Source organism: Echeneis naucrates, chromosome 22 (assembly GCF_900963305.1).
Source record: "Echeneis naucrates chromosome 22, fEcheNa1.1, whole genome shotgun sequence".
NCBI lineage: Eukaryota > Metazoa > Chordata > Actinopteri > Carangiformes > Echeneidae > Echeneis > Echeneis naucrates.
The window spans coordinates 15,612,798-15,626,492 of NC_042532.1; the positions used below are offsets into that span (position 1 = coordinate 15,612,798).

General features: G+C 43.2%; 2 protein-coding genes across 2 annotated transcripts; both read left to right on the forward strand.

Annotated features, from left to right (window-relative positions):
• The first annotated feature begins 1,757 nt into the window (after positions 1–1,757).
• On the forward strand, positions 1,758–2,455 carry LOC115036432 (cocaine- and amphetamine-regulated transcript protein). The gene is made up of 3 exons (XM_029494626.1): positions 1,758–1,892; positions 2,069–2,149; positions 2,348–2,455. Exons 1-3 carry the CDS (start codon positions 1,758–1,760, stop codon positions 2,453–2,455), a joined length of 324 nt encoding a protein of 107 aa, XP_029350486.1.
• Positions 2,456–5,207: 2,752 nt separating this feature from the next.
• Positions 5,208–13,301, forward strand: LOC115036206 (microtubule-associated protein 1S-like). The gene is made up of 9 exons (XM_029494339.1): positions 5,208–5,225; positions 5,458–5,718; positions 6,158–6,295; positions 6,827–7,328; positions 7,455–7,541; positions 8,056–10,547; positions 10,677–10,821; positions 10,932–11,149; positions 11,713–13,301. The coding sequence occupies exons 1-9, from the start codon at positions 5,208–5,210 to the stop codon at positions 11,866–11,868; spliced, it is 4,017 nt and encodes a 1,338-aa protein (XP_029350199.1). The 3' UTR covers positions 11,869–13,301.
• Positions 13,302–13,695: the final 394 nt, after the last annotated feature.

Consider the following 13,695-nt stretch of genomic DNA (forward strand, 5'->3'; position numbering starts at 1 on the left):
GGTTTACAGTGTTTGTTGTTGCGCTCCTGTTGGAGGGGCGACAACCTACAACCACAAAGACAAAGAGGCTAAAATGTAAACCAAATCCTCACTTTGCCCCGCTATAAACACAGTATTTTTTTTAAATAACATACAATCTGAAAATGTAGCTCACAATATCTTCAATAAAGATAAAAGTAAATAAGAAAGAATACATTTAAGATATCCATTATTACCAAGAGTGCTTTTCTGTGTGCATCTCTACCTCATCACGACCTGACTAATCACTCAACATTTTTGCTATTTTGCTAACTAATAATCTATGAAAGCCTAGTGATAAATTAAAAAGCTTTTGAAATTTCAAAATAGAACGACAAGTTGCCCTACTTTGTGAAATCACGTTCATTATAGACTGTATTGGAGTACAATGAATGCAAACAACATCAATGTTGAAATATCTGTAGTCAGTATGCATACTTTTTATTGCCTGAATCATGCAATGAATACATGATAACTTTTTAATCATTTCCTTTTTTCTCAGTCACATTTTATTTTCTTCTTATCGTTGTCACACTCAATGTCACTTAAAGAGCTTAAAGGAGGTTCCATGTTCTGTTATTCTATAATATGAGAGTTGCACACGCACGTCATACTAGTCCTACCTACAAATCTATGAATTTGTTGAAATAAGTTCAATTCTCATGATCAGCATGGTGGAGAATTTGTCGGCAATGTGAGGTATCTGAGAGCATTGGTGTGTAAATATATGCTTGCAGCCACACACTCATATTTCTTAGGGGGCGGTTAGGGTTGTTTCAACAAAAGGAAATTGGATCATGATTGTAGATTGGTGTCAGCGAGGGTTAACCTGGGGTCTGATTTCATCTCCTCTTCTGCCTCTTTTTTGATCCCCGAAAGTGGAGCTGTGTTAGCGCTGTCAGGAGTTCGATTCCTGGCTTGGTGATTTGATGTAAATGTATGTTGTGACTTGAGCAGCACGGTGGCCTAGTGGTTAGCACTCTCCCTACAACAAGATGTTTACAGTTCGATTCCCCGTGTGAGCTGAACACGGTTAATTGGTGACGAGTGATGAGTGATGAGTGATGGGAAGGAAAAAAGCAAAAGACCATAGACTGGACCTCTCCACAGAGACCAGACCAGAGGTGGGACCAGCACCCCCACAGAGAGGGAGCCAAACATGTCTAGGTTAATTGGTGATGAGTGATGGACTGGGCAAGGAAAAGTAGACCCCTCCAACCCCAGATCCTAGACCAGACCAGACCACATTAGACCAGAGACGGGACCCATCCAGGGACTAGAAACTAGACCAGACCTCCCACATCACTATTCCCTAGTGAGTCAGATATATGTTAACCGCAAAGCTTATTTTATACACAACAGCCTATATAATAAGATTAACTTTTTCAGATAAGACAGCTTTTCTCATCAACTTGGTGGTTTTTCAAATGGACCTATGTGATAACGGAGAAAGACCAGGCGCTAACCCCAGGAGATTCAAATTATTTGGTCAAATATGTTTTATAAAATGTCAGTTGGCCTTAACCCCCCCACACCTTGATGTCATCTGGACCCTTCCTGCTTCAGATACAAAGGTGCTGAGTGGTGTCACCCACAGCGGACCTTCCATGAATATTTCAGAGGCTGAATGGTGTCAGCAGCTATAAAGATGGGGGGTTCTTTGGGCAGGAGACCTCCAGACCTCCCCCAGACATCCACCGGCTGAAGAGAAGGACTCCTCCCGGTTCTGTTTCAGCACCATGGTCAGCGTGCGCGCTCTTCTCCTGGCGGCCACATGCTGCTGCGCATTCCTGTGGCTCGTTCGCGCGGAGGACTCGTCTCTGGAGACGCGCTCGTTGGATTTCCCGCTGAAAAGCCAACAAGAGAAAGACCTGGTGAGAGATTTGAAAGGGAACAAAAAGTCTGTAATGGATGCAGATAATGCTAATGCTTAGTATGTATAAATAGGATTAAGTTATGACAAGTTAAAGGGTAAAAGTATCCAAATATTGCCACAAGTCTCTAATGTTAGAATTAATTTTTCAGTTACAAAGCTAATTTTCCTTTGCAGATTGACGCACTACAAGAAGTTTTGGAAAAGCTGAGGAGCAAAGAGATGCCCTTGGAGAAAAAGCTCGGCTGGTTGCCTTCGGTAAGTGAAAGTTATACATTATTAAACAATTTGAAGGATAATAAGCATTTTCGGCATTTCAGCAATGGGTTATATTTTAGTATTATTATTGTCAGGCTTCATACTGCTCACCAAAGATCGGATGTTCAAGAAAATAAGCACATGGCCTATACCTGAAATTTTAATGAAGGCTATTTAATGTCATTTATCTTTTTGTAGTGTGATGCTGGAGAACCTTGTGCTGTGCGTAAAGGAGCGCGAATTGGCACACTGTGCAGCTGCCCACGGGGAACTTCCTGTAACTTTTATGTTCTTAAATGTTTGTGAAAGAATAAAAAGAAAAAAGATGTGCAGGTGATACAGGAGATGAGGCCAGGGGCTCCTTAATGCAAAGAATAACAGGAACGATTGCTACTAGTGTCATTCTCATTGTGTACATTTACAAATCCAGCATTACATATCATTAAGGAAGGACATTTTCTTATATAAACTCTGAATGAAATATCTTTTGAACAGTTTCAGTGGTCTGTGTGAGTCTCTTATTTGATCAGTATTAATGTAAAAGGAGAATTTATGTTGGATTTTCACTTCTTTTTTTTTTCTTGATAATTGTTCCTGACAAGCGTTTGTAAGGTGATGACGTCATTAAACTAATTTTTCAATTCAAGATTATCTGTGTCTGTGTGTGTGTGTGATGGAAAGCATAAATCTGCAGTAAAGGTAAAATTGTACTACATTTTGCTACAGATTTTTCTTTTACCCCATAAACATCAGTTGGTCGTGTATTGTTGATTAAAATGATTAACTGTGCTCCCCTGATTCAAATAACCTAAGACACTTAAAGGATAACAATAAAGAAAGGATATTGATTCCTCTCTCCGTGTGTCATCAATAATTCAGCCTCATCCTACACATCCACTAATGCACGGCGGCATACCAGCACATTGACTGTCGTCTCTTCACAATAAAAGCTGCTGTCAGTGGGTTTTTTTTTTCCTTTTTTTTTTTTTTTTTATGTTTTTTTTTTTTTTTTTTTTCTTTCAATGACATCACATCCAAGCGAAAGTTCCCAACATGGCGTCCAGCCGGGTGCCGGAGAGGGAGGTCCGGGATGATCCGAGGCTGGCTGCGAGCGCAGATCCGGACTTCTGCCCCCACAAATACTCCCTGCTCATCATCATCGGAGGGACCGCTCACATCAGACACACGGGACACATCAGCAGGGAGATTGAACGAGGTACGTTTATTTCCAGCAGCCCCCCCCCCCCCCCCACACACACACACACACAGCTCAGATGCGGTGTTGTCATTTTGATTTGGATACAGGCGGATTAAAGATTCAAACGCCTGCAAGATCTCGTCGCATAAATCATCGCCCCAGAATGTTGCACTGACCCCACTGCGGTGTTTATGTGATTTTATCCACCCTGCTGATGCGTCATCTGGCGATGCTCAACCATCAGCGTCACCTCATCCCTCCAAGCATGTTATAATTAAGAGCAGTCAGGAGATGGGGGGGGGGGGGGTATTTAGTCAACATGCAGCCACTTGTAGGCGATGGGCCATTGTGTTTTTCCTGCCTTCTGCCCACTGTGGTGGGACTCATGCAACACATTACAGAGTCTCACTGTTGGAGTGCAGCCATGGACATTTATCAGAAATTTGAGTGCATAATTTAGCATGTTAAAATGCTGCAGATAGCAGGGGAAAGAGCAACGGAAACATAAGGGCAGATACCAGGAGACATGAAGATATTTATCATTCTCACTGGCTAACCCACATTTCATTACTGCTGGATGACAGACAGACCTCTTGTCCACTTCCTCTCATTAAAACACCCAAAGTGACTATTCATTTTGGACACTTTCACATCATTCTTGTTTCTAATTGTCATGTGTGTTTTTCCCTTGCACGCCCAGCTTTTTCAGAGATAGCTAAATAACAGTTTGAATAGTTATGCAAAGATAGATTGCACTATGCATCGCTATGCACAGTGCAGCTTTTGTTTTGTGACAGTAATGTACATGTGACTGAAGAGAAGGAAAGGGCTGCATCATAAAACCAAATGTCTCTTACATCTGCAGGTGTTCGGTCATGGGACATTGACTTAAAATCCTGTAACCTGAACCTTTATCTTCAAGAATTCCTGTCCCATCACACAGCCTCATTCAAGGGTACAGGTAAAAAAAAAAAAAAAAAATTTTTTTAATTTGATACCCAAACTCTTTGCCCTCACAGAAAGACCCGTTTTCATCGTAAGTCGCCAGCTTGGCTGGTCAGGGGTCGGGAAGGAAGGAAGGAAGAAAGGAAGGAAGGAAGGAAAGTGGAGGAGCAGTCTTATGATTGTTAAACATGGGTGGGACCTTTGGACAGAAAACAATAGAGAATTGCATCCAAGCTGTGCCACCCCTCCGTCCCTCTGCATGTAACAGCCTTTTATGCAGAGCCAGTGATCAACAGCGAAAACATCAGAGTCAGGCAGCGGTGTTACAGCTGAGCTGTGGAGTAAGGTGACAAACACAGGCAAGAACAGACACATCTTCTTCCAGGGAGGGCGGAAGGAGCAGCAGCCAAGGTTACCTGGTACTGTATGTGGTAGATACTTCCCCGGTGGCTTTAGTGTAGAGCTCAGCAAATGTCATTTTCGGTGTGTGTCAGGGTTTTGGAAAATTGGAACGAAAGAGAAAGCGAGGTGACATTTTGGCAAATTTGCTTATTTGCTTTGTTGCTAAGAGTTAGAGGAAATCAACAGTTCAACAGCAAATATGATGGATATGTAGCAGAGCAAGCAGCCTGTTATTTTCGCGGAGAGGCTGGAAGCAGGGAGACACAGGTCATAGTTTTCAGACTATGTTCTATGCTGAGCTAACCTCTTTTCTCTGTAGTTTCATATTCAATGGGCAGCAGTGATGAAATTGATCTTCTCAGCAAAGCCTCAGCAGGAAAGTCAATAAATGTGTTTCCCGAAATATTAAAATATTCATTTACATTTTCTATCATAAAGACGTTTCCCATTTAAGTTTGTGCCACGGATGAAAAGAATGTGAAATGTGCTTTTCTGCGCAATAACCTTTGAGCCATGTCAATCGCTTTCGCTGTGCTTCGCTTCTAGCTTGAAATACAGACAAAGAGACTTCTGTTCATATTTGGGTCACTGTTTTCTAGTTGTCCATGTTCGCCTCCAGTTCCCTTCGGACTGGATCGTCACTGCAGACTGAGTAAACTTGGCATCTTATCCTTCCACAGTCTTTCTGACTCAGCTGTTCCACCCTTCTTCCTTCCTCTTTTTTCAGTCACTGAGTCAATCACCTGTCCAATGATCCCTCTAGCTTCACTTTCTCTTTGACTTCTTCGAGCCCCCTCCCCACCTCAGTTTGCTCCTGGCCTTTTGCCCGCTGCTCAGATCTGTAAGCTTGTTCCATGTGACTGTTTTGCTTGTTTCCTGTCAGTTACCCTCCCGTCTGCCTTTCTCTTTTCACCCTTTGTTTTTCTCTGTTGCCCCCTCAGGGCAGAAGTGTCTGCGTCACAACACCAAAGTGTTGGACACTCTGGTGCTGGTCAGTCCACCTCAGGAACAAGTTCATTCAGAGGTGCGGAGACAAGACCTGGTTGATTAATTATTAACTGAATGGATAATAACTCTTTCCAAATAAGAGCTGGACCAAAGTGGGGAACATTATTCTCTTTGCACATTTACAATTATGCGTTTCCTCTTAAAGCAGTTCAAACAGGAACATGACTGTGTATCTTTCTTGACTTTTATATGCATGCAAATAACGTTATATAATTTTACTGAAATATTTTCATATAACTTCAGTTATAACTGGCTCTTTCAACCTTTTCCACAAGTAAAACATTAGTTTGGTCTAGAAATAAAATCCTACAGCGAAGGCTAATTTGCTTGAAAATAGTTTCAAACATTTGCTCCTCTATCTGCTCTTATTCTGCTGCTCTCTCGTTCTTAGATCTTTGATTGTAAAAGAAAAATGTACAAGATATCACATCCCACCATCTCTCTTGCCTGGTCAGGTATTTGCTCTGCTGTCCAGGGAATCAGCTCATAAGCTGTTGATCTTGGCTGGGCAGAGCGTGGAGGAGAGCGGAGATCTGCTATTTCACAGAGGACTGTTCTCACCACAGAAACTGAGACAAATCCTCACAGAGCAGGTAACGCGCCGAGCCTCCCTCTCTACAAGCAACTCATGTTATACAATGCAGGGAAGTCGATTGCTCACTTATAGCTCAAGCTGTAAGTTCTTCTTAATTTCTTCAATTTGGTTTGGTTAAAGAAAAAAATAGCATGGCATCACATTTCCCAGAGGCCAATGAGACATCGTCAGATTGCTTGTTTTTTCTGATCAACAGGAACATTCGTTGCCTTCATAATGACCCCAAGCAAGAAAAACAGCAAAGTGGAAACAAAAAATATTAGTTTCATTTATGGTTTGTAAAGTGACATAATTGCTGCTGTGATTATTTATTTATTTGTGAAATATGTCAAATTGATACTCAGAATTGATTACTGATATTCAATCTTTTTTTTTTTCTTTTTTATATATAACATAGTTATATAAGAATTTAAAAACAGAATCCTATGATGCTGTGAGTGCTGATCAGCAATTTGAAATCGGTCAACACCTTACACCAATATATCTGTCCCTGGTGATGTGAACTATTGGATGTTGTTTCTGTCTTCAGTTTTTAGATCAGGAGATCTCTAAATCCTCCTGCAAGCTCAGCCTGACCCTCAGCTGTCCCAACATTGGTCAGTGGAGGAAGACTCTCTTGGGGAACCAGCCTCTGCAGGGCTCGTTTACACTTCACATCAATCCCCCGGAGGTGCTGCCTGCCATGGAAGCCCTGGGGGAGTTCACCTCCCTCATTTCTGGTACTCTTTGCCCTCCATCCACTTTCGACCTCCTGCCCCCTCCCACCACTGTCGGTTTCCTCAAGCTGTCCCGACCCTGCTGCTATGTGTTCCCTGCTGGCCGCGGTGACTGTGCCTTCTTTGCCGTTAACGGGTTCACGGTCCTGGTGGACGGCGGTTCAGACACTCAGGCCTGTTTCTGGAAGCTGGTCCGACACCTCGACCGAGTTGATGCGGTTTTATTGACGCACATTGGAACAGAGAACCTGCCGGGGGTCAACACCTTCCTGGAGAGGAAGGTGGCAGAGATGGAACTGAGTGCTGATGTCAAAGGCAAGATAATACATGTTTCTGAAGGATAATGTTACTTTGAGATTCCACTATAGTCGTGTCTACCTGTTTGTTAAAAGTGTTCAAGTCTGACAATACCTTTGCGTTTTTCTTCTTTTATTTCAACAGATGACTTGTCTAAGAGGTTGATCTCGCCTGAGCTTGGAGTTGTGTTCTTTAACGCCCCCAGCAGGTTGCAGATGGAGCAACAGCCTTGTAAGTGATATAAAAATCTATGTTAGTATTATAGTCAGTATAGACGTGAATACGATCTAACTAAAGCAGAAATATTGGCTGATATCCCTCTTTTTAATGTGTGCACCGAACAACAATATACAGCTGTATTGATTTTTCTTACATCGTGTAGCATTAGGGCTCAATAATAAGCTTTATAAATTTCCTCGAGCACTTTCAAACCCTTGCAGGAAAAAGACATTCTTGATGCTTTGCTAAAATAATCCCAACTCAAACCTTTTACTAGTTTTTTCTGAACCTCTGAAATATAGCTTGGCCTTTTCAGTCATTATTGAGATGATTGGAAAAGTTAATTTCATTTACAATGTTTGCAATATATTTATTTTTATATAAGATTTGGAGATCTGCTACCAGGCTACATAATGTGACGGACCATCAATGCAAGGATCCTTGCTAGCTTTCTAAATGCAAGGCACAAAGTAACATGAGTAGTTGCTATCAAGCAGACTGAAAGCTGTCATTCTTTTCCTGTCAGGCTTAGACAATGTAATGAAGAGCACACACCAGGCAGCCCTAACCCTACATTTACTGAAGAAGTTAGACATCAGACCACAACCAATGTTTCGACCGCAAGGACTGCCCATTGAGCCCCTAACCCTGTTCCAGAAGATGGGAGTGGGACAGCTGGATTTGTACATCCTGAATCCTGGGAAAAACAGCCAAGAGTACCAGACTTTCATGCAAAACTGGCCTGATGTAGAGTCTTCAGTCTCCAAAACCCAAACTGCCCTGGCCTCAGTGTCTGCCCTGCTTGTGTGGCACCCAGCGTGCCCTCAAGAGAAGGTGGTCAGGGTGCTGTTTCCTGGTGTTACCCCACAAGCAAAGCTGCTGCAGGGGCTGGAGAAGCTGAAGGGTCTGGCCTTCCTCCAGAAACCTACGGTGACTACTGGCGACTTAGAGAGGATGGGGGAGGACAAGAAGGCCAAGAGGACAGAGAGCCAGGACAGTGGCAGGTCCCTAGGGAAGGAAACAACATTAAAACATGGCAAGGAAAGAGGCTTGAAAGAAGAGGCTAAGGAGGTGTCAGTGAAAGAAAAGGGAAAGGGATTAAATGGAGTTACAGTAAGAGATGATGATAAAACCAAAAGCAAAGAGGTGGGTGTCAAGCAAAAAGGAGCATTACCCGAGAAGAATACATCAAAGAAAGGTGGATCGAAGGACGGGAAAAAGGAGGCTGGCAATAAAGAAGAGAACACTGTCATGAAGAATGATCAGGTGAAAAAGGAAGGTCTCCCTTTCAAACCAAAGAATGAGAATAAAACTAAGGTAAAAAAGGAAGCAAAAAATGACTCTAAAACAGGATCAAAGAAAACAAGAACACCATCAGGAAAGGAGGCGAATGATGGCAAGAAGATACAGAACTCAACGAAACCTGGACCTGCGGTAGAAAACTCTGAGCCAGATTTTACAGAACAGCCGAGTCAAAAACTGGAAAAAAAACCCGAAGAGAAACCCTGTGGATCCAAAGGGTCGACACCTGAGGATATCACAGGTGATTTCCTCCAGCTGCAGGAGGGAAGTGAGCGAGAAGAAGCACAGGCGGTTGCAGCAGATGAGGGAAAGCAGAAAGGCAGTGATTCAGGAAATGAAAAGAGCCTCGAAGATCTGAGCAAAGAGATGGACAATGAAGCTGCCAATGGACCAGGGGAAGAAGCAGCAGGTGATGTCAGGATAACAGGAGGAGGGAGTGTTGATAATGTGCTGGATATGGGATCGGATGGGACTGGAGAGAAAGCTGCAGTAGACGTGGAGAAAGATTCTGAAGATCAGCCTGGAAACGCTACAAAACCAGCGAAGGTTGTGGGTTTTCCATCTCCTTTAAACAAGACGCCCAAGAATGAGCGCACAGTCCAGTTAGACTTAACCCCAACTGAGTACACTCTCCTGGACGGGGCTTTGAGACACAGCCCTCCATCAAGGTCGTCTCCAGAGAATCAGGCCCCTGGCAGTCCTGATGAGGAAACCGTAGAGCCAGCTTCCCCTGACTCCAGGCCCAACAGTGCTGGCCACACTCCTTACTGTCTTTCCCCGGATGATGTGTGGTGCAACAGGGCCACTCTCAGCAGGTTACAGGCCCAGATGGGTAATTCAGAGTCCGCTGATGTCAACCAGCCAAGTGGATCATCAAGACAAAGTGAGGAACAGCACTGCCAGCCCAAAAACACTTCAGAGAGCCATGCCAACTCCAGGGAGAAGCATCTAAGCGTCCTTTCTTTGGGTACATTTAAAGATGGATCTTCAGACCCCTCTCCCTCCGTGGCCACCACCACCACTACCACGACACACTCCATGCCAGCAGAGGTGAGCTCGCCTCAGTCCACAGAGGTAGATGAGTCGCTGTCTATGTCCTTCGAGCAGGGGCCAACCAACGTGAGCCAGAGAGAAGGGGACGACAGCGTTCATCACTCACACTCCAATGGGAGCCATTTCGTGGGGATGTCTTTACCAATGAAGAAGCCTCCTAGATCTTTAGGTCAAAGTTCAGAGATAGGGCGACCACCAGCTCCTAACACACTTCACTTTGAGGCATCGCCTCATGATGTGGATCTTTGTCTGGTTTCTCCTTGCGAGTTCAAGCATTTCAAACCTCCTGACTCAAGCTCAGGTGCTAGTGAAGCCTCCAGAGGAGCCTTTGCTCCGCAACATCACGGCAACAACAATAACAACCCCAAGGACACGTCACCCAGTGAGTCAAATGCCCCTGTTTGTACAGAAGACTGTCCATCCACCACAGCAGACGGAGCTCTGGACTCGGATGAGGATGAGTCATGTAGTGAGCCGACTAACTCCCCCCATGACCTCTGCACTAGTCAGGTTTTGCCCTCAGACCCTCTTCCAACCCCTCGCAGGGACAGTCCACCTCTGCCTCCACATCCTGACACCTCAATGCCTGTTCCTCAGTCTGATTCTGATGCCCACGGCAAGCGAGCTAAGGTCAGCATTATGCGAGGGAAAAAAACCCCAGGGGTGAGTTTGTCTTATTAGCATTGAAGAAACATCGGTGTTTAATATGCAGAATGAGCTCATTTATCAATGGGATTCAACTTCCTGTTTCAGGCGCTGCTGTGAATTCACCTTTTTTTTTTATGTTTCTAGGCTATTGAAAGCTCCCAAAAGTTAGGTTCAGGGAAAAGCAGGACAGAGCGGCAAAGTGGAGTCACCAAAGGAAATTCTACCACTTCTACTCGCACACCGTCCTCCAGCAGCCGCTCCGCACCGACAAAATCATCCCCGAACACAGGTATATGCGGCACCTTTCTTCTTCTTTTTCTATTTTCAAATGATAACTTATCCGATCGATTCTTTCCATTCAGCATCACAGAGCAGTTACATCTCCTGTTTCTCTCACAGGCACTAAGTCTACCTCTGCTGGTGAAGTCAGCTTGTACGTGGACTTGGCCTACGTCCCCTCCGGTGCCTCCTCTACAACGGTCACTGTAGACTTCTTCAGGTGTGTCCGCTCTTCCTGCTACATCATCAGCGGTGACAGTCCAGAGAGGGAGGAACTCATCAAGCAAACGCTGGACGCTCTACTGGATGCAAAGAGATCCTGGCCTGACACCATGCAGGTCGACACACACATACTGAATTAGATTCATGCATGTTACAAAAGTTATGAAACGATACTTTAGTGAAGAAGAAAGAAATCAGCTGTCAAGATCGTGCTCTGCATTATTGACTAGAACTGTGTTTGAGATGTTTCAGTCACTGTAACTTTCACTCTGTCATGCTTCCTTCAGAAGTTGAAAAACAAGTTGCTATCCCATTATTCATTTATTTGTCTTTGTCAAGTGAATGAATTTTAAAGATGTCTTTCGTTCCAGACCTTTTGATGAGTGGAGCTGGAGCTAACACTATTAATAATGGCTCTGTTCCAGCTAATACTGCCATGCAGCAGCTGATAATGTCATTAGCTACACTCGTGTTTGACTCTAGTTTGTAGTGCCACAGTTTTTGGTGCATCAAAAGGCGCGCAGATCCTGAAGCATGTAACACATCATGACACCAGACTGCAACCCACTTGCAGTTTGGTGTCGACAACATATAACGCAATATTGAGGAGTGACTCAAAAGACAGCAGATGAAATGTTTGCAGCTTCTCATTTATCCTCACTCTTCTTTGCCTCTCTAGGTCACAGTGATCCCTACCTTTGAGTCTGTGTCAATGCAGGAGTGGTACCAGCAGACCCTGGACAGGCAGAAGGAGCTGGCTATCACCGTCCTGGGGTCCAACAGCACCGTCGCCATGCAGGACGAAACCTTTCCCGCCTGCAAGATAGAGTTCTGAGGCATGTCTGTGAGATGCAGAAGCAAAGGGTGAACATGTGCATGTGAGTCAGGAGCGAAGGGTTACAGAAATAGCATTAGAAAGGAATTATGGTGCCCCCTCACTGAGAGGTAGTTGGTTGAATGGGTAGTTAAATGGAGCAATTACCTGATTCCCCTCCTGGTTTTCTGCCTCTTTGCCTGTTTGCTTTGCAACAGAGAACCGTTGTTTCTCCTCATACACGGAGAGCACACATTTTTGCCAGAAGTACTGCATGATGTTTTTTTTTTGTTTGTTTTTTTTTTAAACATCCAATGACCCTGTACCACACAGGAGAGGAGATCACACTGGCAGCAGGAGAAGCATGACGAGCTGCAAACACGTCGATCCACATGAAAGCCAATGTTGTAGATTAGTCAAAAATAGTTAGCATACATGGGGGTTTAAGGCGGAATGAGCTGGATTGTTTTCTCAGTACACGAAGCGCTGAAAAGTGACAGCAGCCTGTTCTATACGTCTGGCCACATAAATGAGTCAGCCTGAAGGTGTTTCAAGGATCATTCCACCAATCAAACAGCTGAGGAGACTGCGAAATGGAAAGGTTGTGCCACCTTTGGCCATCAATGAATCGCTTGCATTGGGTTTTGTTTACATACTCCAGCATATGGCCACTGAGAGGAGACATGATTTGAGCTCTGCCGCTTCACTTGCTGCTGAGCAAAGAGACACTGATGTCATCTGTCCACTGTTGCGTTGTGTTATTATAATGTGAGATTACTGAATCTGAGTGTGCAAATCTGCCGAAAAGGATCGGAGCACCGTGTTAAATTTAATAGCATTACAGCAATCATCTTATTATTCTGGTACGGTCATTGTAATCCATTAAAAGTGCTTATAATCATGCTTATCAGGAATCAGACTGAGAATGCGTTGGCAGAATCATGTGTTGATCATGTGCGGTAATCAGCGAAAAAAAATGTTATTAAACTAATCGCATTTTTATTGCTTGTGAATACGATGGCTTATACATTTTATTGTAGACTAATGTTTTGCACAGCATCAAATCAAGGTTTAGTCACAGGGGGTGGAAGTGAAAGGCTTTTATTTCTGTAAATAAGCAGCGAACAAAATACTAATTTTATTTGTAATTTGAGGTAAAATATCCCTGAAAGTGGAACTGAAAGTTATCCAAAAACAGAAAAACAAACAAACAAACAAAAAATCCCCAACAACTAACAGATATATACTTTGTTTTACAATACACCAGCTACACTAGTTTGTCTGTAATTTGTACCAAATAACTAAAGTCTTTCTTAAATGCAACTTCAAGCAAAGTCATTGAAAATCTCATCTGTCTTCTGTTTTGTTATTCTAGTCTGTATGTCTAAGAAAGGACCTGTTATGGCAGGATGTGTGGGAAAAAAAAAAAAAAAAAAAAAAAATCACATTTAAAACTACAATTAGTTTTCTGCTTGCCTTTAAAACAATTCAAACAAATGTGAATTCAGCATAAAAAGATCCTTCAAAACCAAAGTACGATATCAAAAACCAAAAATACACTATTTATTGTTTTCTCCTCCATCTGAAAGGAGCCTCCCCCCAAAAATGTATTTTTATCAATGATCTTTAAATTGTCTGAAATATTTCTTGTGACTATATAAAAGAACTGTTTGACTTTTGTTTATGAACTTTCTTGAGTATAATGCAAATTCATTTAATTTTGTGCACTGAGTTTACTTTCTTTAATCGACATTTTCTTAAACGGTGTATATGAGATAAGACTTTACAGCATATATGGTGAAACCCAAATCAAATTCAAATTCAGTGGGAAGACTGACCCACGTCTAT